General features: G+C 42.4%; 1 protein-coding gene across 6 annotated transcripts in view; it reads right to left on the reverse strand.

Moving 5' to 3' along the window:
* GHR (growth hormone receptor) overlaps positions 1-21,693 on the reverse strand; it is a 307,084-nt gene extending 285,391 nt beyond the window's left edge. For 2 of the 6 annotated variants that reach the window (XM_055554866.1, XM_055554860.1), the window contains exons 1-2: positions 21,192-21,693; positions 20,439-20,620 (exon numbers count right to left, since the gene is read on the reverse strand). Coding sequence is in view for 1 of the 6 variants with exons in the window: in XM_055554857.1 (XP_055410832.1) it covers positions 199-493 (295 nt within the window). In the remaining 5 variants the exon portion in view is untranslated. Of the gene's footprint in view, positions 1-198; positions 8,656-20,331; positions 20,621-21,191 lie in introns of those variants that run through there. The other 4 variants (XM_055554861.1, XM_055554865.1, XM_055554857.1 and 1 more) reach the window with 4 other exon arrangements.
* Positions 21,694-22,545: the final 852 nt, after the last annotated feature.

Genomic DNA, 22,545 nt, shown 5'->3' on the forward strand with positions numbered 1-22,545 from the left:
ATGTGACATAGAGAAACTAATTTTTCCTCTAGAAATCCACGGGCTTCCTAAAGAGAACATGTAGTTCCTAAAGAGAAGCGTTCAGAAAAGCAGTCTAAACAAAATAAGGAAATATATGATGGTTTAAATATGTTTGGTTGCCTATTTGCTTTTTTTTTTTTTTTTTTTTGGAGAAGAGAGGTTCTTCCTTCAACTTACTTTTTCTCAGAAGCATCATGTACAAAACAGAGGTAAGCACAGCACTCTGCAGAGCGAAGCCTGCAGTGCAGTCTGCGTGGCCCTCTTCTCTGGACACCCCGAGGACCCTGAGTCGGGGGCTTGCTGAAGCACAATTTGCAAATCTGCAAGAATAGATTGTGCCTAGGTCACAAATCGGAGAAGGCAATGGCACGCCACTCCAGTACTCTTGCCTGGAAAATCCCATGGATGGAGGAGCCTGGTGGGCTGCAGTCCATGGGGTCGCACAGAGTCGGACACGACTGAGCGACTTCATTTTCACTTTTCACTTTCATGCACTGGAGAAGGAAATGGCAACCCACTCCAGTGTTCTTGCCTGGAGAATCCCAGGGACGGGGGAGCCTGGTGGGCTGCTGTCTATGGGGTCGCACAGAGTCGGACACGACTGAAGTGACTTAGCTGCAGCAGCAGGTCACAAATACTAAGATCAAAGGTCAAACAGCCCTTTGACCATCCGATCAAAGGTCACGGTTTAAGCCCATGCCAACCTAATGCAGTCATTTAAGGAAAGAAAACAGTTTCATAAATATGATCTGAACAGTAATGCTTTTTCTCCTTTAAAAATGTGTAATGCTTCAAACATTAAAATGTGAAGGGATTACCTTTCAGTCAATCCTTGTTTATTCTTTCTAAGGACAAAAGACCATTTTTACATGATTGTTTCTATCATCTTAGAAGTTGGATCTCATTCTGAGCCAATAATTTGTGTTTTACATAGATTGTGTTATTAGATACTAACTCTAAGCTTCCAACAACTTGTAATCAAAGCAAAAACAAACAAAAAACCTTAAAGCCTCTTCTTTTCTGAATTTAGAATTAGAGGTTAGAGGGTTTTCAGCATTGGTTAGCCCAGATATCCATGTTGTTTACCTTCCCAGAGTCAAAGTTTGAATAATTTATAAAAATTTCTTCTTCTGAATTTCATGACCGAAGTTCCAAAGCAACCAAAGGTAATTTTCAGTTGGGCTACTGAAGGTATAGAGATCAGTCAATGATTTCACTGAATATTCCATATCCTTCATGTAATATGTTAAAAAAAAAAGTAACTATAGGACTGAGAAATAGAGGTTAACAAAGCAAAGTCAAACACATTATAAAATAATAAAATATTTGAATTATGATACAACATCAATGCCTGCTCTATTGAAGTGCTTAATTCTAAAGCCTATTATTGACCCTGGATCAACTTTATTGTTAGAGCACAGGAACTCACTGGAAAAGACCCTGATTCTGGGAAAGACTGAAGGCAGGAGGAGAAGGGGCGACAGAGGATGAGATAGTTGGATGGCATCACTGACTCGATGGACATGAGTTTGAGCAAGCTCCGGAGTTGGTGATGGTCTGGGAAGCCTGGTGTGCTGCAGTCCATGGGGTGGCAAAGAGTCAGAAACGACTGAGCAACTGGTCATGTCTGAATTTTCTGATGAGCTTCTTGGTCAATGTATGCAGATATGAAGACAACAGATTTTACAAATTGTTAGGCAGGCTCAGAAAATGTTTCACAGATCTAAGGCTGACAGTTAGTCCAGATTACTGAGAAATATACCATGCATGTTTCATAATACAGATTTGTCAATGACTGCATGACTATCAAAAGGCACCAAGGAGAGGGGCTGAGCAAGCAGGTGGAGAAGAGTGGGAAGGTGGGAGGATAGTGTCAAGAGAATAAGCTCCAAAGCAGAAGACATATGTCTTCATTTTAACTGAGTTATTTACCACTTGTAAATCTCTGGGCAAGTAACAACTTCCCTGAGTTTCATTCCCTCATCTATCTAAGGGGCTCAAGGTATAGGCTATGTGACTCACAGTTAGCAGAATTAAATGTGACAAGTACACACAAAGCCAGGCACATGGAACTGACTGGGTCATGTCTGATTTAGGCGATCCTGCTTCACCTTTGATGTTCAGGACACAATGTTCAAAATAAAATTTCTTCCAAGTCATCATACTGCTTTGAGTAATTCTGAGCTAACTGATGGCGGCTCAGCTACACATAGTCCTACCAAATAGTCTTGTGCTTTTGATGTATTTGTTTTGAGACCATACTCTGTGTTCAACATATTGTTGGAAAGCAACATCGTTGGATTTTCACTCATAGAACATACTATTTAGTTACAAAGATTAGCTGGTTGAACATATAACAGCACCCTCCTAAAAAAAGTGTATGTGCAGTATTTTAAAATTTTATAATTAAATAAAGTGTGATACTCTGGAGTGAATTCTGAAATGAAAAAAAGGACATCAGTGAAAACACCAAGAAAATGTGAATAAAGTCTGGAGTTTATAGTTTTGTACTAATGTTTGTTTTTAAATTTTGACATATAAACCATGATTACTGGTGTTAACATTAGGGGAAACTGGGCAAGGGACAGACAGGAACTCTACAGTTTTTGCAACTTTTCTGTAAATCTGAAATTAGTCCCAAATAAAAAGTTTATTTTAAAAACTCATATTGTGCTATCTGACACCAGATGCCTGTCCCTTCCCCAACCGCTAATATGGCACACTGCCTGATTTCTCACTGCACCTGTATTTCTCTGCCTGAAGGTTCTCTCTTGCATCTGGAGATTGCTTTGCCCTCCTGAATGTTAGCGACCAGGAATTAATGACTGATGGAAATTGGTGGGTAAATATTCACAGTCTTTCAGCTTTGGGTGAGAGGACTCTGAGATGCATATTTTGCCGGGGCTCCCAAAATCCCTCCAAGAAGATGACAAACTCCAGTGACACTACCTTGCTTCGTAACATACCCTTTGTTGGCTCCTTTCCCTCCCTTTTTTCACTCTCCCAAATAAACATTTACCCGGATTCCTTCTGTTATGGCTTTCTTCTGGGAGAAATCCAAACCAAGACATAACTCAAGTGAAGAGCCTACTGAATATATCAGTTTAAGGTCATTATGGAGCGAGATGGGGTTTCCCAGGTGGCGCTAGTGGTAAAGAACCCACCTGCCAAATGCAGGAGATGTAAAGACACGGCTTGAATCCCTTGGTCAGGAAGATCCCTGGAGGATGGCATGGCAACCCATTCCAGTATTCTTGCCTAGAAAATCCCACAGACAGAGAAGCCTGGCAGGTTACAGTCCATAGGGTTGCAAAGAGTTGGACACAACTGGAGCAACTTTGCATGTACGGAGAGAGATAATAACTGACCTAATTTTACCTCTGGTCCCTCATTCCATACTATGAGGCTGCTAAGCTGCTAAGTCGCTTCAGTCGTGTCCGATTCTGTGCGACCCCATAGACGGCAGCCCACCAGGCTCCCCCGTCCCTGGGATTCTCAAGGCAAGAACACTGGAGTGGGTTGCCATTTTCTTCTCCAATGCATGAAAGTGAAAAGGGAAAGTGAAGTTGCTCAGTCGTGTCTGACTCTTCGCGACCCCATGGACTGCAGCCTACCAGGCTCCTCTGTCCATGGGATTTTCCAGGTATGAGGAAATCCCACCAAATTATAAATACACTAGGAACTGGCACATGAAAGCCATGTGTGTTTGGACATGTGGAAGGGAAATAAATTTTTGGAAGAATGCTAACAAAACTTCCATGAACTACTAAAATGCATTCATTCAACCAAAACTTAGGAAGGATTTTCTATGGGATATAAAGTGAACAAGACAAAAGATCTGTACTATTAAAGGGCTTATGATTTTGTTGGTGGAGATGGACAAAAAAATAGAAAAACAAATTAATAAATAAGATAACATTAGGTAAGTTGTAGGTGCTGTGATGAAAATAAAACAGAGATATATGATAGCATCCCCTAGTTGAGGAAAGACTACTCTAGCTGGGGGTCAGAGAAGTCCTTTTGAGAAGGTGACATTTGAGCTTGGGCCTGAATGACAAAAGAAAACTAGTCTTACATGGATGCATATGTGTGTGTATATATATATATATATATATATATGTGTGTGTGTGTGTGTGTGTGTATAGACACACACACACACATTCACACCTCTATCATATTACAGAGTCAGGCCTGAGGAGTATAATGTCCTTTCATAAAGTATTATCTCTCTATCCATCATAAAATATAGACCATCTGGTTATTAAAAATAGGAGGCTTACTTGTTAGATAAAATACTAAAGTATTTGCATCTACAAATGAAAAGATAAGATGTCTGAGCTTTAAAATACTTAGGGGCAATGTGGAAAGATTAAACTAGATTAGCAAAATATTGATGACCCTGCAAGCTGAGTAATGGGTACCTGAGGATCAAAATACTATTTGCTTTACTTTGTTTATGTAAAACTTCCCACAATCAAAAGCTTTTTTAAAGTAAAATGTATATCAAAGAAAAATAGAGAATTCTCAAAGTTATAGAAATCTCACCTCACCAAGTTTTCATCAGCAAATTAGAAGTTCTACCATGAAAAGGAGTCCTGTGGAATCATGAAGGCATAAGAAGAAACTCTGGACTATGCATTGAGAAAGGAAATTACAGGATATCCTTTCAATGGAATGCTGAGCCTCCAGGGATTAGCTGATCCTATGGGAGTCTGAGCCTTTGTCTTTGACTATGCTATTTTATAGCTTTGCAGAATCAGAAGTTAACTTGTAGAAATGAGCCACAAAAATAGTTTTTGTTCAAATAAATGCAAATCAGTTGTATCCATGGGATGTAATTGATTATTTCCCTATGGATAAGTCAGAGTTTACAAATTCATTTCAACATTCCTCTACTGTATCTACATTTGTGTGGTTCTCCTTTGAAATGACTATGACATCTTTTCAAGTTCCTTCATTAATCAATATCTGTATTATTTTACATGTTTGTTTTCTATCATGGTTTTACCTTTTAAGAAAATTAACCTTTAACAAAGAGAAGCAACTTTAAAGTGTTCCAGTAATAGAAGATGTGCACTTAGGTGTCAAAATCTGCAAGTTTTTTCAAAGTCAAGGACTGAAACACTCTTGGGCTTTTGTGCTCATCCCCCTATGTTCTCACAAGTCAAGGCGCATCAACGTAGGCTGTTCTGTCCTCAGAAAAGCCTTTTACTACAAGCCCCACCACCCCAACTGGCCAACTTGCAACTGTCCCTTAACTCACCAAGCAACACTTTGCCTACACTGACAGACAGCAATCTCTCTGACAAACATATATATCCAGAAATGGCTTATGTTACTGAGGTTAAAAGTCAAATTTCACAAGCCACTGATAATCATCTGGGTATATCTTTCATTTCTGTTGTATGTTAATAGTCTAGGCACATTAACAGAGAAGTCACAAGAAACTAATCTCTGGCCTCTTCTGAAGGAGGAAATTTCAACAATTCAAACAAAAAAAAAACACTTCAGGGACTCATTAAAACTGTAACTTGGGTTGATCAGAGAAAGCAGAAGGGGGGGGAAAAAGCAGAAATTGGTATCAAATAACCTTTTAGGAAGAAAGTTTTTAAGGCTTGCTCTTAGAGCAAGATGGTGCTGCTGGTCATCCATATGAGCCAGGCATTGTTTGGATTCATTTAAACTACATCAACTTTCCCGAGAATCACTATCCCCCTTTTGCAGATAAAGCTCCGAATGATTCATTAACTTGCTGAGAGTTGTAAAGGTAGTAAATGGCAGTGAAAAAGTGAAAACGTTAGTCGCTTAGTCATGTCCGATTCTTTGCAACCCCATTTGCGACCCCATGAACTGTAGCCCACCAGGCTCCTCCGTCCATGGAATTCTCCAGGCAAGAATACTGGAGTGGGTTGCCATTCCCTTCTCTAGGGGATTAAATGAGCTGGATTCAAATCTCTTCAGACAAGCCAGATTTGTGTGATTCCAAAGCCTACTGCATGCCCTTTCCAAAATGCCAACCTACCTTTAGGCTTCTGCAGCGGCTGCCACCCCAGAAGACATACGCCAGCCCTGACTCACAGGCAAATCTCTGTGTGTTCCCAGGGAAAAGAGCTGCTGGTCAAGTGTCATTTGTCTTAATCCACAACCCATCCACTCATGACTGATGGACATAAACCACATGCTATAAACAAAATAGTGAAAGTCAATGTTTATGAGTGGGACTGTGATGTAGCAGAAAGAACCCTTGAAAGAAAGCTAGAAGAACAGGGCTATAAATCTGGCACTGTCCCTGGGGAGTTTAATGCTGGGGAAGTCTTGTCACTCCCATTTCCTCATATATAAATAAAGGGAGGATGTTAGATTCAGCTTTCAGCAAGGGTCCACTAGCATTCTCCTTTGTATAGGGTTGCCTCAGGCATTACAGAGATTTAGCATCCTGACTCTAGGCACTAAAAGTCCATAAATCCTTCCAGTCCTTTGAACAACCCTATTTCCAAATGCCCCTATGCCCTGCTTAGCCGAATGGTTGAGAATCACTGGTGAAGGATCTCAGATTCTAGGAAACTCCATGGCTCTGTAGGCCCAACACTGTCAGAACAAGGATGTGGCAGGGAAGTGTGGCTATAGGAGGAAATCCCAGGCCAACTCTACCATCATAGGGTACACTCAAGATCATATTCTTAAAGAGAAACCACAATGTGGGCATCTTTAATAGACTTCTTGGAATACTGCTAAAGAAAGAAGTTTTTAAATTGAATTTACATAATGTTCACGCAAGAGAAGTCTACAGAGACACCTGCAAGCGTCACCACTGTCTAGCAAGGACTAGGTTCAAGATGGCCATGTCCACCTGAACAGCCACCCAAGGGAGGGGCCTATATGGCACATCTGTAAATCCATAATTAGCAATGAGAAGGGCTTCCAGCGGGAAACCAATCCACAGCCTGCTACACCCCTCCTGCTCCCTGTTACAAATGACCCCGGGAGCTCCAGACATACCTCCTGGAGCTCAGTTCCCACCCTTCTCACGCACAATGTCTACCTGTCCAAACAATTCACTGTATTTTAAATCCTGGCTTTGGAGCCACTTTGTCCATAATGCCTCACCTCAAATGCTTTAGCTCAAAACAGATCTCCCTTCACTCTAAATAAATGTCACATTTACATTCTGTAATATAATTCTTTGTTAAATTGTGTACTTGTCAGTACATAGGCACCCCACGTACATTATTAGTGTTGCCTTCCTAACTTAATTGCTAGGTCCTCAAATCAAAGGTTGGACAAGGAAATGGCAACCCACTCCAGTATTCTTGCCTAGAGAATCCCATGGACAGAAGAGCCTGGTGGGCTGCCATCTATGGGGCCACACAGAGTCGGACACGAATAAAGTGACTTAGCAGCAGCAGCAAATCAAAGGTCATGTCTTATACTACTTTTGTATTCTCCAGTGTCCCAAACATTTCTGGGAACATGGTAATGGCTCAATAAATATGTGTTCTCAACGAAGGAAACTATAAGCAAGGTAAAAAGACAACCTTCAGAATGGGAGAAAATAATAGCAAATGAAGCAACTGACAAAGAACTAATCTCAAAAATATACAAGCAGCTCCTGCAGCTCAATTCCAGAAAAATAAGTGACCCAATCAACAAATGGGCCAAAGAACTAAACAGACATTTCTCCAAAGAAGACATACACATGGCTAACAGACACATGAAAAGACGCTCAACATCACTCATTATCAGAGAAATGCAAATCAAAACCACAATGAGGTATCATCTCATGCCAGTCAGAATGGCCGCTATCCAAAAGCCTATAAGCAATAAATGCTGGAGAGGGTGTGGAGAGAAGGGAACCCTCTTACACTGTTTGTGGGAATGCAAACTAGTACAGCACTATAGAGAACAGTGTGGAGATTCCTTAAAAAGCTGGAAATAGAACTGCCATACGACCCAGCAATCCCACTGCTGGGCATACACACCAAGGAAACCAGAACTGAAAGAGACACGTGTACCCCAATGTTCATCGCAGCACTGTTTACAATAGCCAAGACATGGAAGCAACCTAGATGTCCATCGGCAGACAAAGGGATAAGAAAGCTGTGGTACATTTACACAATGGAATGTTACTCAGCTATTAAAAAGAATGCATTTGAATCAGTTCTAATGAGGTGGATGACACCGCAGCCTATTATACAGAGTGAAGTAAGTCAGAAAGAAAAATACCAATACAATATATTAATGCATATATATGGAATTTAGAAAGATGGTAACGATGACCCTATATGTGAGACAGCAAAAGAGACAAAGATGTAAAGAACAGACTGTTGGACTCTGTGGGAGAAGGCGAGGGTGGGATGATTTGAGAGACTAGCATTGAAACATGTATGTTATCATATGTGAAATAGATCACCAGACCAGGTTTGATGCATGAGGCAGGGTGCCCAGAGCTGGGGTACTGGGATGACCCTGAGAGATGGGATGGGGAGGGAGGTGGGAGGGAGGGTCAGGGGAGGGAACACATGTACACCCATGGCTGATTCACATGAATGTATGGCAAAAACCACCACAATATTGTAAAGTAATTAGCCTCCAATTAAAATAATAAAAATAAATAAATAAATTTGAAATGACATAAATAGAACTTGGATAATACTTATGAAGTCTGTATAAAGATGATTCTTCCCAATCAACCTGTGTTATATATCTTCAAGTAATTTTAATGTATAAGGTAAATACATGATTGATCATGAAAAAAAATTTAAATGACTATATATTATGTGGTATTATCATCAAATATATATTAAAATGCAGACAAATCAAAATACATGTTTAAATACAAAAATAAATAAATAAATAATACATGTTCTGTCTTTGATTTTTCACAGTAATTCCCAAAATACCAGTTCAGTTCAGTTCAGTCCAGTCGCTCAGTCGTGTCTGACTCTTTGCAACCCCATGAATCGCAGCACGCCAGGCCTCCCTGTCCATTACCAACTCCAGGAGTTCACCCAGACTCATGTCCATCGAGTCAGTGATGCCATCCAGCCATCTCATCCTCTGTCATCCCCTTCTCCTCCTGCCCCCAATCCTTCCCAGCATCAGAGTCTCTTCCAATGAGTCAACTCTTCGCATGAGGTGGCCATAGTACCGGAGTTTCAGCTTTAGCATCATTCCTTCCAAAGAAATCCCAGGGCTGATCTCCTTCAGAATGGACTGGTTGGATCTCCTTGCAGTCCAAGGGACTCTCAAGAGTCTTCTCCAACACCACAGTTCAAAAGCATCAATTCTTCGGTGCTCAGCTTTCTTCACAGTCCAACTCTCACATCCATACATGACCACTGGAAAAACCATAGCCTTGACTAGACGGACCTTTGTTGGCAAAGTAATGTGTCTGCTTTTGAATATGCTATCTAGGTTGGTCATAACTTTCCTTCCAAGGAGTAAGTGTCTTTTAATTTCGTGGCTGCAGTCACCATCTGCAGTGATTTTGGAGCCCAGAAAAATAAAGTCTGACACTGTTTCCACTGTTTCCCCATCTATTTCCCATGAAGTGATGGGACCGGACGCCATGATCTTCCTTTTCTGAATGTTGAGCTTTAAGCCAACTTTTTCACTCTCCACTTTCACTTTCATCAAGAGGCTTTTGAGTTCCTCTTCACTTTCTGCCATAAGGGTGGTGTCATCTGCATATCTGAGGTTATTGATATTTCTCCCAGCAATCTTGATTCCAGCTTGTGTTTCTTCCAGTCCAGCGTTTCTCATGATGTACTCTGCATATAAGTTAAATAAGCAGGGTGACAATATACATCCTTGAAGTACTCCTTTTCCTATTTGGAACCAGTCTGTTGTTCCATGTCCAGTTCTAACTGTTGCTTTCTGACCTGCATACAGATTTCTCAAGAGGCAGATCAGGTGGTCTGGTATTCCCATCTCTTGAAGAATTTCCCACAGTTTTTTGTGATCCACACAGTCAAAGGCTTTGGCATAGTCAATAAAGCAGAAATAGATGTTTTTCTGGAACTCTCTTGCTTTTTCCATGATCCAGCGGATGTTGGCAATTTGATCTCTGGTTCCTCTGCCTTTTCTAAAACCAGCTTGAACATCAGGAAGTTCATGGTTCACATATTGCTGAAGCCTGGCTTGGAGAATTTTGAGCATTACTTTACTAGTGTGTGAGATAAGTGCAATTGTGCGGTAGTTTGAGCATTCTTTGGCATTGCCTTTCTTTGGGATTGGAATGAGTAGGTTGGCCAATTTTCATCCTGCAGGCTAATAAAATATCTTATTTATTCAGCATCTTTTCCTAATTAGTTTTCAAAGTACTTTTCAGATGACATAGTTAACTCTTGCATACCTTATATGTACTGAAAGAATAAATAAAAACACTAAAGTGTACAGGACAAAGGCAAAGAGAATTAAAATTTCATACTCTGTGATGAGGGTATACCAAGAGCTGGCAGACAGGATGATTATTCCCAGTTCTACTGCATCCTGTGGAAAAATTAAAAATGTTTCCACCTTGCTTCAAGGTTTCCAAGGCCCTGAACAAGATCCACTTTGGAAACCTGGTCATCACGTTTGGGTGCCATCATTAATCTAAGGTGAATTAATATTAAATTTGCATTATGAGCTTAGAGACTAGTGATCCTCCAATTCTATCCACATCCTTTTGCCCCCAACTCTCCACGTAGGTCTTGTCAACAACCTCAATTTCTCTCTATTTTACTACATACTAACGTCGTTAGTTCTTCTGTATATTCTTGTCAATTCTTCTTAATCTCTTTGCTTCTGTTAGGTTCTTACTGTTTCTGTCCTTTATTGTGTCCATCTTTGCATGAAATATTCCCTTGATATCTCCAATTTTCTTGATGAGATCTCTAGTCTTTCCCAATCTACTGTTTTCCTCTATTTCTTGGCATTGTTCATTTAAGAAGGGCTTCTTATCTCTCCTTGCTATTCTCTGCATTCAGTTGGGTGTATCTTTCCCTTTCTCCCTTGCCTTTCACTTCTCTTCTTTTTTCAGCTATTTGTAAAGCCTCATAAGACAACCACTTTGCCTTCTTGCATTTTTTTCCCTTGGGATGGTTTTGGTCACTGCCTATTGTATAATGTTATGAACCTCCACATAATTTTTCAGGCACTCTGTCTACCAGATCTAATCTCTTAAATATATTCTTTACCTCCACAGTATAATCATAAGGGATTTGATTTAGATCATATCTGACTGGCCTAGTGGTTTTTCCCTACTTTCTTTAATTTGACCCTGAACTTTGAAATAAGGAGCTCATGATCTGAGCTACAGTCAGCTCTGGGTCTTATTTTTGCTGACTGTATAGAGCTTCTCCAACTTCAGCTACAAAAAATATAATCAGTCTGATTTTGGTATTGACCATCTGGTGATGTCCATGTGTAGAGTCATCTCTTGTGTTGCTGGAAGAGGGTGTTTGCTATGACCAGTGCGTTCTCTGGACAAAACTCTGTCAGCCTTCTCTCTACTTCATTTTGTACTCCAAGGCCAAACTTGCCTGTTACTCCAGGTGTCTCTTGACTTGTCTCTTGACTACTTTTGCATTCCAATCCCCTAGGACGAAAAGGGTATTCTTTATTTGGTGTTAGTTCTAGAAGGTCTTGTAGGTCTGTACAGATGTTCAAAAAAGGTGTTAATGACATAGATGATGATGGTGTGGTCACTCACCTAGAGCCAGACATCCTAGAGTGTGAAGTTAAATGAGCCTTAGTACAAACAAAGTTAGAGGAGGTGATGGAATTCCAGCTGAGCTATTTCAAATCCTGAAAGATGATGCCGTCAAAGTGCTGCACTGAATATCTTAGCATATTTGGAAAACTCAGCAGTGGCCACAGGACTGGAAAAGGTCAGTTTTCATTCCAATCCCAAAGAAGAGCAATGCCAAGGAATGCTCAAACTACCGCACAATTGCACTCATTTCACACGCTAGCCAGGTAATGCTCAAAATCCTTCAAGCTAGGCTTCAGCACTATGTGAACTGAGAACTTCCAGATATAAAAGCTGGATTTAGAAAAGGCAGAGGAACCAGAGCTCAAATTGCCAACATTCATTCGATCATAGAAAAAGCACAGGATTCCAGAAAAATATCTACTTCTATATCACTGACTACGCTAAAGCCTTTGACTGTGTGGATCACAACAAACTGTGGAAAATTCTCAAAGAGATGGAAATACCAGCGTACCTTACCTCTTTCCTGAGAAACCTGCATGCAGGTCAAGAAGCAAGAGTTAGAAACGGACATGGAGCAAACTGGTTCAAACTGGGAAAGGAATACGTCAAGACTGTATATTGTCACCTTTCTAATTTAACTTCTATGCAGAGTACATCATATGAAATGCCAGGCTGGACTAATCACTAATCAAGGTTGCTGAGAGAAATATCAACAACTTCAGATATGCAGATAATACCACTCTAATAGCAGAAAGTGAAGATGAACTAAAGAGCCTCTTGAGGAGGGTGAAAGAGAAGAACAAAAAAACTGGCTTAAAACTCAAATTCAAAAAACTAAGATCACAGCATCGTCTCATCACTTCATGGCAAATAGGTGGGAGAAAGTGAAAAGAGTGATAGATTTTCTTTTCTTGGGCTCCAAAATCACTAGGGACAGTGATTGCAGTCATGAAATTAAAAGACACTCACTCCTCAGAAGGAAAGCTATGACAAACCTAGATAGCATATTCAAAAGCAGAGACATCACTTTGCCAACAAAGATCCATATAGTCAAAACTATAGTTATTCCAGTAGGCATGTATGGATATGAGAGTTAGACCAAAAAGAAGCCTGAGCGCCAAAGAATTGATCCTTTCAAATTGCAGTGCTGGAGAAGACTCTTAAGGGTCCCTTGGATGGCAAGGAAATCAAACCTGAATATTCATTGGAAGGACTGATGCTGAAGCTGAAGCTCCAATACATTGGCCACCTGATGCAAAGAGCTGACTCACCCTAATAGGTGGGAAAGATTGAAGGCAGGAGGAGAAGGGGATGACAGAGGATGAGATGGTTGGATGCATCACCAACAAACTGACATGAGTTTGAGCAAACTCTGGGAAATAGTAAAGGACAGTGAAGCCTCACATACTGCAGTCCATGGGGTCGCAAAAAGCCAGACATGACTTAGTGACTGAACAAAAACAATATCATTAGTAACATATCAGTATTGAATGTTTATTCTATGACAAACAAAGATTGTTTTGGACATGTCCCTATTGGAAATATGGTGCTGCATTGACTGCTGATAAAAAGAAATCCTTCCTCTTCATTCTGCTGCTCTTTCTTTAGTCTTTCTGACTTGTTCGGTATAAAACTGGTGTCTTTTCTGTCATCCTCATCTTGGCAGGGATCCTGGTATCTTCTCCCCTTATGGGAAGAAACCATTGTAGAGGGTTTGTCTTCAGGGATCTTTTCACAATTTCTCATTCACTTATGCTTTTCTAGGCTCTTTACTTTGCTTTATCAAATTGAGGTTTCTCCCGGGTAACAATAACATAGCTTGAAGATGTCCAAAGAAGCCACTGATAGGGTGAAGTGGGATCATATGCCATCATCCTGACCAAGGACAAAGCTGAATGACAGCAATCATAACTGGAAGTCTAACTGAGGACTCATCAGCCATCCTCAAACTTGAGATGATGTATTTTCTGCATCACAGTAGCACCTTCTAGTTTAACGAGCACGAGAAGAAAACTTTGTAAGACTCTCTTTTGTAATGATCTCACTCTACTTTTTTGATATGACCACTCAAAGATTAAAAAAAAAAAAGGTGGATATAATGTGATGCTTTGATAAAGGATATTTTTAAGACAAAAAATGAGTTTTTCTATGCACCAATGACTTTATCATATGTCTAATACATCAACAAGTGTTAGTCACGCATTTGTTTTCGGCTCTTTGTGAGCCCATGGACTGTAGCCTGCCAGACCCCACTATCCATGGGATTCTCCGGATAAGAATACTGGAGTTGGTTGTCATTCCCTTCTCCAGGAGATCGTCCTAAGCCAGGGATTGAACCTGGGTCTCCAGCATTGCAGGCCGATTCTTTACCATGTGAGCCACCAGGGAAGCCCTATACTAAAGGAACAGAGAGGGATGCCTCTCTTAAGGTTTTTAATTATATATTACTTTAAATGTTATATTTTGTAAACAACTGAAGATACAATCAAGGAGTTATTACAGCAAATGTCTAGCATAGCAGGCTGTCCACCATAGACCAATACATCAAAGCACCTGTTCAATTTGCAAGCCCTTTTGGTTCTAATGCTGACTGAGGGATTTATGGGGTACTTTCTACCACTGGTGCCAAATCTCCATGAAGTGAGCATTTTCCTTAGGATACATTTTCCACTTAGAAGCCCAGCCAGCAGGGGATAGACTTGTTTATATTTAAACAAATTCACAATCTAAGAAGTCTATTTCATTGGGATTATAATGACATTCTTCTAAAGAAAACTGACTGAAGTCTAGTCAATAACAAAAGATGCAAGCCCTAATCAGAGCAGTAAACATATGTGGAAGTTTTAAGGACTCTGTAGAAGAAATTATCTACTGATTTGGGAACGGAGTATTTGAAGGTGAGAGGCTAATTAAAAACACACAGCCAAATAATTTGACGAAATCATCGCCTTCCTATGAATCATTATTCAGTGAAATGGGGACCTGACCTAAGGGTTCATTCGCTTATATTAAGTAAGAAACACCCCAAAAGGAAGTTGAGACTAAGCAATGACCCTCTCTGTCATTCTTCTTTTAAGAATCTGGTACTCTTCATGGAAATTTATTTAGCTCAAAATAAAAACAACAACAAAAGAAAAGAAACTACTTCAGGAAGACCTCCTGCATTAGACTGTGATGAGCTGGTATTGTTTAGAAATGGGAGCTGGAAGCATGGTTGTGATTACATTTTTATCTGTTTTACATAATTGATTTTTAAAAATTAACGGTAAGGGAAGAGAATCATTAAACAGTATTTCTTGATGCTTATATCCAAAATTGTTGCACACTGTTAAATAAATGATATAAATTATAGCTCAACTGTCCAAGGTAGCCCACATTAAGTCAAATAACACTCTTTCCACACGGCTGTGTCTACAGCATTTAGCAGAGTGAAACAATAAAAAAAACGAATCACATTTATTTTGTGCTCTTGAGAATCCCACAGCCTAGCAAGGAACACAGATATGTAAAGAGTTGACCACGAGACTGAAAATGAGGGAAATAGGTGTTCCTACAGATGTTCAAGCAAAGCCCAAAAAGATCTGAGAGAGAAATTCAGTAATTTAATGGATACAAATATAGCTCTGCAAAAAATCCTAGGAGATCATCTTGATAATTCCTCTCTTTTTGTTGTTTATTTGTTATTAACTTGTGAGAAATATGACGCTCAAGAAAGTTAAGTAGTCTGCAAAAATTACAAAGCCTATTGGAAGCAGAGGTGAGGAGACCCAGGTTTCCTGACACCTACTTTATTTCACATTATGTCACCCTAACTGGCAGGTTTCTAATATCAAAGCAGAACTTCGGTTTAGAAATTATATATTCAAGTATTTATCAATAGATCTGCTATATTTGAGGGAGGAGGGTGAATAAGAGGTAGGGAGTAGTGAAATAGATTTAAAAAATTTTTTAATTGATGTATAGCTGATTTAAAATATTGTGTTAGTTTCAAGTGTACAGCAAAGTGGTTCAGATATATGTATGTATATATACCTTTTTCAGCTTCTTTTCCCACATAGGTCAATACAACGAAATAGATTTTTGAACTTTAAAAAATGCACTTTATCATTGACTATTTCCTCCCTTTAAATGAGGAAAGAATAAAGCAAGGAAGAAAATGTAATATGGATGGAGACCTTAATGCAAGGGGGATGGGTGAGGACTGTTACTGCAAGCAGACACACACACACACACACACACACACACACGAAGGGGACAGCATGGACAATTGCATCTAAGAGCACAAGAATCACACTGGCCCCTTGTCTTGACTGAAGTTTGTGCACAAGTAGGATCTTCTGACTCCAGTGTTCTTGCCTGGAGAATCCCAGGGACGGGAGCCTGGTGGGCTGCCGTCTATGGGGTTGTATAGAGTCGGACACGACTGAAGCGACTTAGCAGCAGCAGCAGCAGGATCTTCTGATAGGCCCAGAAGTCAGTCTTTATCATAGGTTAGTTTTCTCTTTTTACCAAGAAGAAATGGTCATTTCTTTCACATCCAGACTTACTGATATAAACAACACTGTCATCATCATCAAGCATAAACACTTTCTGCAGGAAGACAGAAGAGTCTCGGCTGTGGCAGATTCTCAGCTGGTGGCAGAGGAAACTCATAATTTAGTCGGGAAGCCTCAGCCAGATACACAAAAGAGAAATCAATCATAACAGATAGGTGTCTAATACCAAGTCCAGGTCGTAAATGCTACATGTGGAAACGCCTCTGTCCTGGCACAAAATACTCACAGAGGAGAAAATACTCACTGGCAGTAGGCACAAAATATTCACAGAGAAGAAAATTCATTCTCAGTGGAGTTAATTTGCATGTTGGTAGTAAAGTTCAGACTCAAACTGGGCTCAGATGGGTCCCAAAGCTGCTGCCTTTGCACCACGCCCTCTCCCCTGTATGCACCAGCTTTGCTTCCTCCCTCCAAGGTGAGGACTTGGTAAGTGAGGAGTATCAGGGAGCTCCCTGAGTACTGACATATAACTGCTCTAGACTTCCCTGCGGCATCAGCAAGCATTTATCTTCAGAGGAAGACAAGGTTGTTGACTCAGTTCATGTCCTATATGTACATCTTCAACCTCATTGCCTGAGGAAGTGTCTCTGTTCGATGTACTTTCACTTCATTTAGGGCCAGATAGTATAGTGTCTAGGACTTGGACAGAACAAGCCTTCAATAAATGCTGACTGCAAATACCAACTCACACTTGTGAAAAGAATATCTCACAACGTCATCTCTACCTGTCTATAACGTGCAGCTGCAATTTGCTCATTTTCAGAATATTCTACATCTGCTATTCAGGGCTTGGTATGCCTTGATAGTAAGAAATGAGAGAGCTGTCTTCACTGCATGTTGAATTCTATTCACCTACACGGTATTACATTTTCCACAGACTCATTGGGAGTTCAGGCATGAAAAAAAGTCTTGAAACTATTATATCATAATGTTTTGACTGTGGATGATTAATAATCTGAGAAGAAATGAGTTGTTTACAGGTTTGAAATTAGTGAACAGTGTAATGAAATGGCTAAAAGAGCTCATGAATATTAAGCTGACTTAATTGGAAGGACTGGTGCTGAGGCTGAAACTCCAATACTTTGACCACCTCATGCGAAGAGTTGACTCATTGGAAAAGACCCTGATGCTGGGAGGGATTGGGGGAAGGAGAAGAAGGGGACGACAGAGGATGAGATGGCTGGATGGCATTACCGACTTGATGGACATGAGTTTGGGTAAACTCCGGGAGTTGGTGATGGACAGGGAGGGCTGGCGTGCTACGATTCATGGGGTCGCAAAGAGTCGGACACAACTGAGCGACTGAACTGAACTGAACTGAATAGATGTAGAACGTCCAGGACTCAGCATTTCACATCTATGTTTTGGATGATATACCTTAGGAAAGATGGTGAGAATGTGGACTCAAGGGCATATTGGTCAGGGCAGAAATGTGTGGCACTCCACAGTGGGTGAGGAACAACTCTGAGAACAGGCAAAAAAGAATTCAGGAAGAAGGAGCAGGCTATTTGTTCTCCATGCAGCACTTAAAGGGATGAGAGATTAGATTCACTGTATGTGGTTCCAGCGGAGAAGGCAATGGCACCCCACTCCAGTACTCTTGCCTGGAAAATCTCATGGGCGGAGGAGCTTGGTAGGCAGCAGTCCAAGGGGTCCCTAAGAGTCGGACATGACAGTGACTTCACTTTCTCTTTTCACCTTTGTGCATTGGAGAAGGAAATGGCAACCCACTCCAGTGTTCTTGCCTGGAGAATCCCAGGGACGGGGGAGCCTGGTGGGCTGCCGTCTATGGGGTCGCACAGAGTCAGACACCACTGAAGCGACTTAGCAGCAGCAGCCGCAGCATGTGGTTGCAGTTTAGGCCAGTAAGCAGAAGAAAATGTTGATTCAGTATAGGCAGAACTTTCTAGTCATGAATCTCTCCTAGAAAAGACTGGCTAGTGAGGAAGCAAGATTTTCATCTGATTATTTCCAAGAAGAGCTCAGCTGGTCTACTAATAGGGATGGCTCTGAAGTGGTGGTTCTTGCCCCTGGTAGGGAGTTACCTCTAAAGTCAGTGATTATACTAATCAACCATGTTATTGAGTATATTCTTTACTTTATACTGTCCCAGGTTTAAAAAAATTTCACTTTACCAAAAAGACATCCTGTATTGCCTTGTTTACCCAGCTAGCAAAGGTATGACTCTATCCTTAGAACACTTCGATTCTTATCAACTCAAGATTCAGAAAATGATTAGGTGATTTGAATACTCATATTATTTAAGTCACTACCACAGTTTATAGGGTTTTCTTTTTCAAAAAGAAAAAGAGGTGATTTGTATGGACATATGTGAACACACACACAAAATAGAAATTATTTTCATTATTGACATACTTTTAAAAAATATATTCTCTGAAAGTAAACCAAAACTCTGGAATTGTGCAGTTTACCAGTAGAATGACCAGAAGCATAAGGTTAGTAGATTTAAAAAATACAATCCATGCCTTTTTTCTAAGCAAACCATTATGCTGTGCCTTATTCTCAGTGTATCACTCAGATCTATCTTTATATTAACAACGCTTACTAGCAGATAGTCCAAAAGGTTTGCCAAGTTGGACCAACTTTAAGATTTGTTTCCATGTTGGGGTGCTTCATGTGCTTGGCAGAAGCAGACTGCAAAGGGTTCATTTATTACATTATGCTATAAACATGTCTTGAGCTAACAAAATACTCAATATGACAATTCCATAGGTTACTAAGCACTATAAACATCTGTTAACACAGGCACCAGATAGCACAGAGAAGGCATCTAATAATAGAATCCATTTAAAAAGTTTATGATGTGGAGTCTGCTGTTTAAAAACTAACAATCAAAAGCATAGCCCCAAACTCTGCCTAGAACAAATATTTGGCAGGCAAAGTTATGCTCAGCTTGAAAAAAGAAATGCACTGGTGTCGTCACTTTGTCAATGCATTTATAGATTTTCATTTCACACCTCTGCCCATGAAGTGCTGGTTTTCCATGCTATTCAGGAGATTTAAACTATAATTTCACTGTGATATATTTACTCCAAAAGAAAAACTGAATGTTGACTCACCAACTTTCCTTAGATTCATGTAAAGCAAGAAGTTTACAAGAGGGAGGAAGAAGATGAGAGATGGGACATACTTAAGCCACAAATGAAGTTTTTCAATGGTTTCTGGCTTAAAACACACCCTTCCAGCTCCATCTAAAGTCCATCTGAAGGGAAACCATCAATGACCCAGACTCCTTGAAATCTAATCTGGCAACACTGATCTTTGCTTTTCTCAGAAGGAAACAATCTCCAGTCACAGAAAAGATGGAACCAACAACTCTCGTCCACTAAATTTTATTTCGTTTCTATCCAGCATTTTACTTTCTAGAAATGTTTCAATACTAGTTACTTGCAAAGTCTATATACCCTGGAATCCCCAGAGAAGAGAACTTCCAAGATGACAGCAACTGCTCAGGGCACAGAACTGCCACGGTGAGGAAAGGTGAGTGCCTTCCCAGGCACACACACCAGGGAGCCTAAACTCCCCAGAGACTGACTACAGCACCCTGGGAATCTCAGATCCACCGATCCAAACTGCGTCCGCGTCTCCGGGCTTCTGGACCCACACATTCACACATCTCCTAGACTCTCAGTCCTCCTGTGCAGGTCTCCTGAGAGCTCCAGAAACCTCTACCACCAGCCCTTGGATGGCTAAGGGATTAGTATTTTAAAGTCTGTGGTACTTCAATCCCGTTCAGCAACTCCTGCGACTTCCCAACCCTCTGGCTTCCCGTTACCTTTCCCTGTCCCTTCCAAGGTCTTCTGGCGGCACAAACAGAGGGGCCGCACCTCTCCGGCCTCCTCCCCCAACTCCCCCGCACACCCTACTGGCTCAGGCTCCGACACGCCCCCCACCCCCAGGAGCACACATGGGCTCACACACACAGCGCGCACGTACACCCATTCAACACTCAGACCCCGCAACCGGCCACCGACTCCCGCAGCGCGGCCCCAACAGGCGTACCCTCCTGCTCCGGGTTATATACAAAGCACTCACCCCCAAATAGAGTTCACTGTGCACCCGCAAGTCGGTGACCCTGCTCAGCACCCTCCCACTGAGCACCGCCAGACTCTTCACCCCAGATCCGACACTATCCCACTCACCCGCGGCTCTCTTGCCTCGAGCAGTTCTGTCAAAACTTTGAGCCTGGTCGATTTCATAACCCCAAGTGTGTCCAGGACTGGAGGAGCTCGGCTCGCCACGATCTCCACCCACCTCAGCTCATGCGGACTGCTGGCCGTGACTCTAGCCCCAGCTCCGTCGGTGCCAATGTCCCGGCTGCAGCCTGCACAAACGCACAAAGGGTGGTGCGCTTTGGGGAAGAGCGCGAGGGGTAGAGGCGCACAGCCGGACCACCTCCTCTCTTTTGCCCTCTCCCTGCGCAGCCTGGGACCTCTCCTCGCTCAGCAGCTGAGTCTCTGCAGTTCCTGCCCCAGCCTCGCTGACTGATGGTGTCAAACAGAAACGCTCGCAAAACTTCTAAGACTTGAACAAAACTGGATTCGGAGGAAGCCCCTCCAGGCACCGCAAACACGGGTGGGTGCAGGCGCCAGCGTGGGGTGGTTCGCCTGTCACCCTTAACTCCATGATGCCCCCCACTAACTTACACACACACACATACACACGTCCAGAGCGTGGATCGGGTTACAACTACCCACCAGCTGAAAACAACTTGTTGGCGAGGAGGAGGGGCGCACCGCCAACCCCCAAGTCACCAGGACAAAAATTATCAGTGTAAATACGTAAGACAGATTCCCCAGTTTTCATAAACAACTGGCGTCCCAGGCTCCACTCCCAGGCCCCCCGACACAACAGTGGAAAAGTAACAGCCCGATCCCGGACCTCCCTTCCAGTACCTCCGAGCCGAGCCTCGGGAGAGAGAGCGCGGTTCGCGTCCGCGCTGGGGCCCAGGGCGCGGGGCCCTGCGGCCCCCCGGGTCCCCGCCGCCGCCTCGGCTCAGCAGCCGCCGCCGCCGCCGCCGCCGCTGCAGCAGCCTCCGCTGCCGCCGCCGCCGCCGCTGCTCCCCAGACCGCCTCCTCTTCCCATGGCTGCGCCCTGCTCCGCGGCTCGCAAGCTGTCAGGCTCGGGGAGGGGGGAGGGGGCGGGGTGAGCCGGGAAGGGAGGCTGGGAGGGGAGGGGTGGGAACCGGCGGCCGCCGTTCACCAGGGGTCAAGCCGGGCCCGGCCCGCCGCCCCCGGGAGCCGGGCGGCCGCAGCGAGGGGGAGCGGGAGTTGAGGGAGGCCGGTTCGAGACCCGCTGCGGAGGGGCCGAGCGCCGTCCCGGCCGAGCCTTCGGCGGAGCTGGGATGAAGCGTTCCCCGGCGAGGAGTTGGGAGTTGGTGCGTGTCACTCTCATTTGGGCTGCGCGGCTCCTCCTAGAGGAAAATATTGGTAGTTGCAGGGCACTTCCTTCCTCTCCGCCCACCCCTGTTCCCAGAAAGGAGGCAGGACCTAAAAGAGCCTAAGTGCAGTCAACAAATTCAGAGGAACGCTTAGCTCTCTGCTGGAAAGGGGGAGAAAACGGACAAGACCGCTTGAAAAGCGTCATTAGCAAACCCAACACTGCCTCTTTCCACCTGCAATCAATTTCCAAACTCCTACTTGCTGGGGCATGGTGAAAAGATAGTTAAAAGTAGGAAGAACCTCATTTTAGAGGTTAGAAAACAGAGGCAGGAGAGATGAAGTAATTTACCAAGGACACAAGGCATGTTAGAATAGGAGTATGTCCAGACCCTGGAGCACAGGGAGGCGGGTATTCAGACACAGGCCTCAGCCCCCGGATTGTCCTTGTGTGCAACCTAGGGAATGTGGCTTGTAAATGTCCTGCGCGGGACATCTGTCAAATAGGGGCCTTTCCACCTCATTCCACTGCAGGGAATATAAAGTGAAAAGCTGTCAACGTGCTTTAGAAAGTCAGTATCGTTCTGCCTAAGCCCGTCATGTTGTTAAAGCATCAAACTCTCGTCACCACAGGCTTTTCTAAGCAGAAAGTTCAAAAGTCCAGTTCCAGGTTGTCTGAGATCTGACAGACCAGCGCGTCATGCTATCTTTTTACTATTTAACTTTATTACTCACAGCCACTTGGAATGCCATTTATTTAACAGCTTGAGTTTACTAAATTACATATATATATATATATATATATATATATATATGTATGTATGTATTTTACAGGATTCCAAGACACAAAGCCAAATTTATACCCAGAGAT

The sequence above is a fragment of the Bubalus kerabau genome, chromosome 18 (assembly GCF_029407905.1).
Source record: "Bubalus kerabau isolate K-KA32 ecotype Philippines breed swamp buffalo chromosome 18, PCC_UOA_SB_1v2, whole genome shotgun sequence".
Lineage (NCBI taxonomy): Eukaryota > Metazoa > Chordata > Mammalia > Artiodactyla > Bovidae > Bubalus > Bubalus kerabau.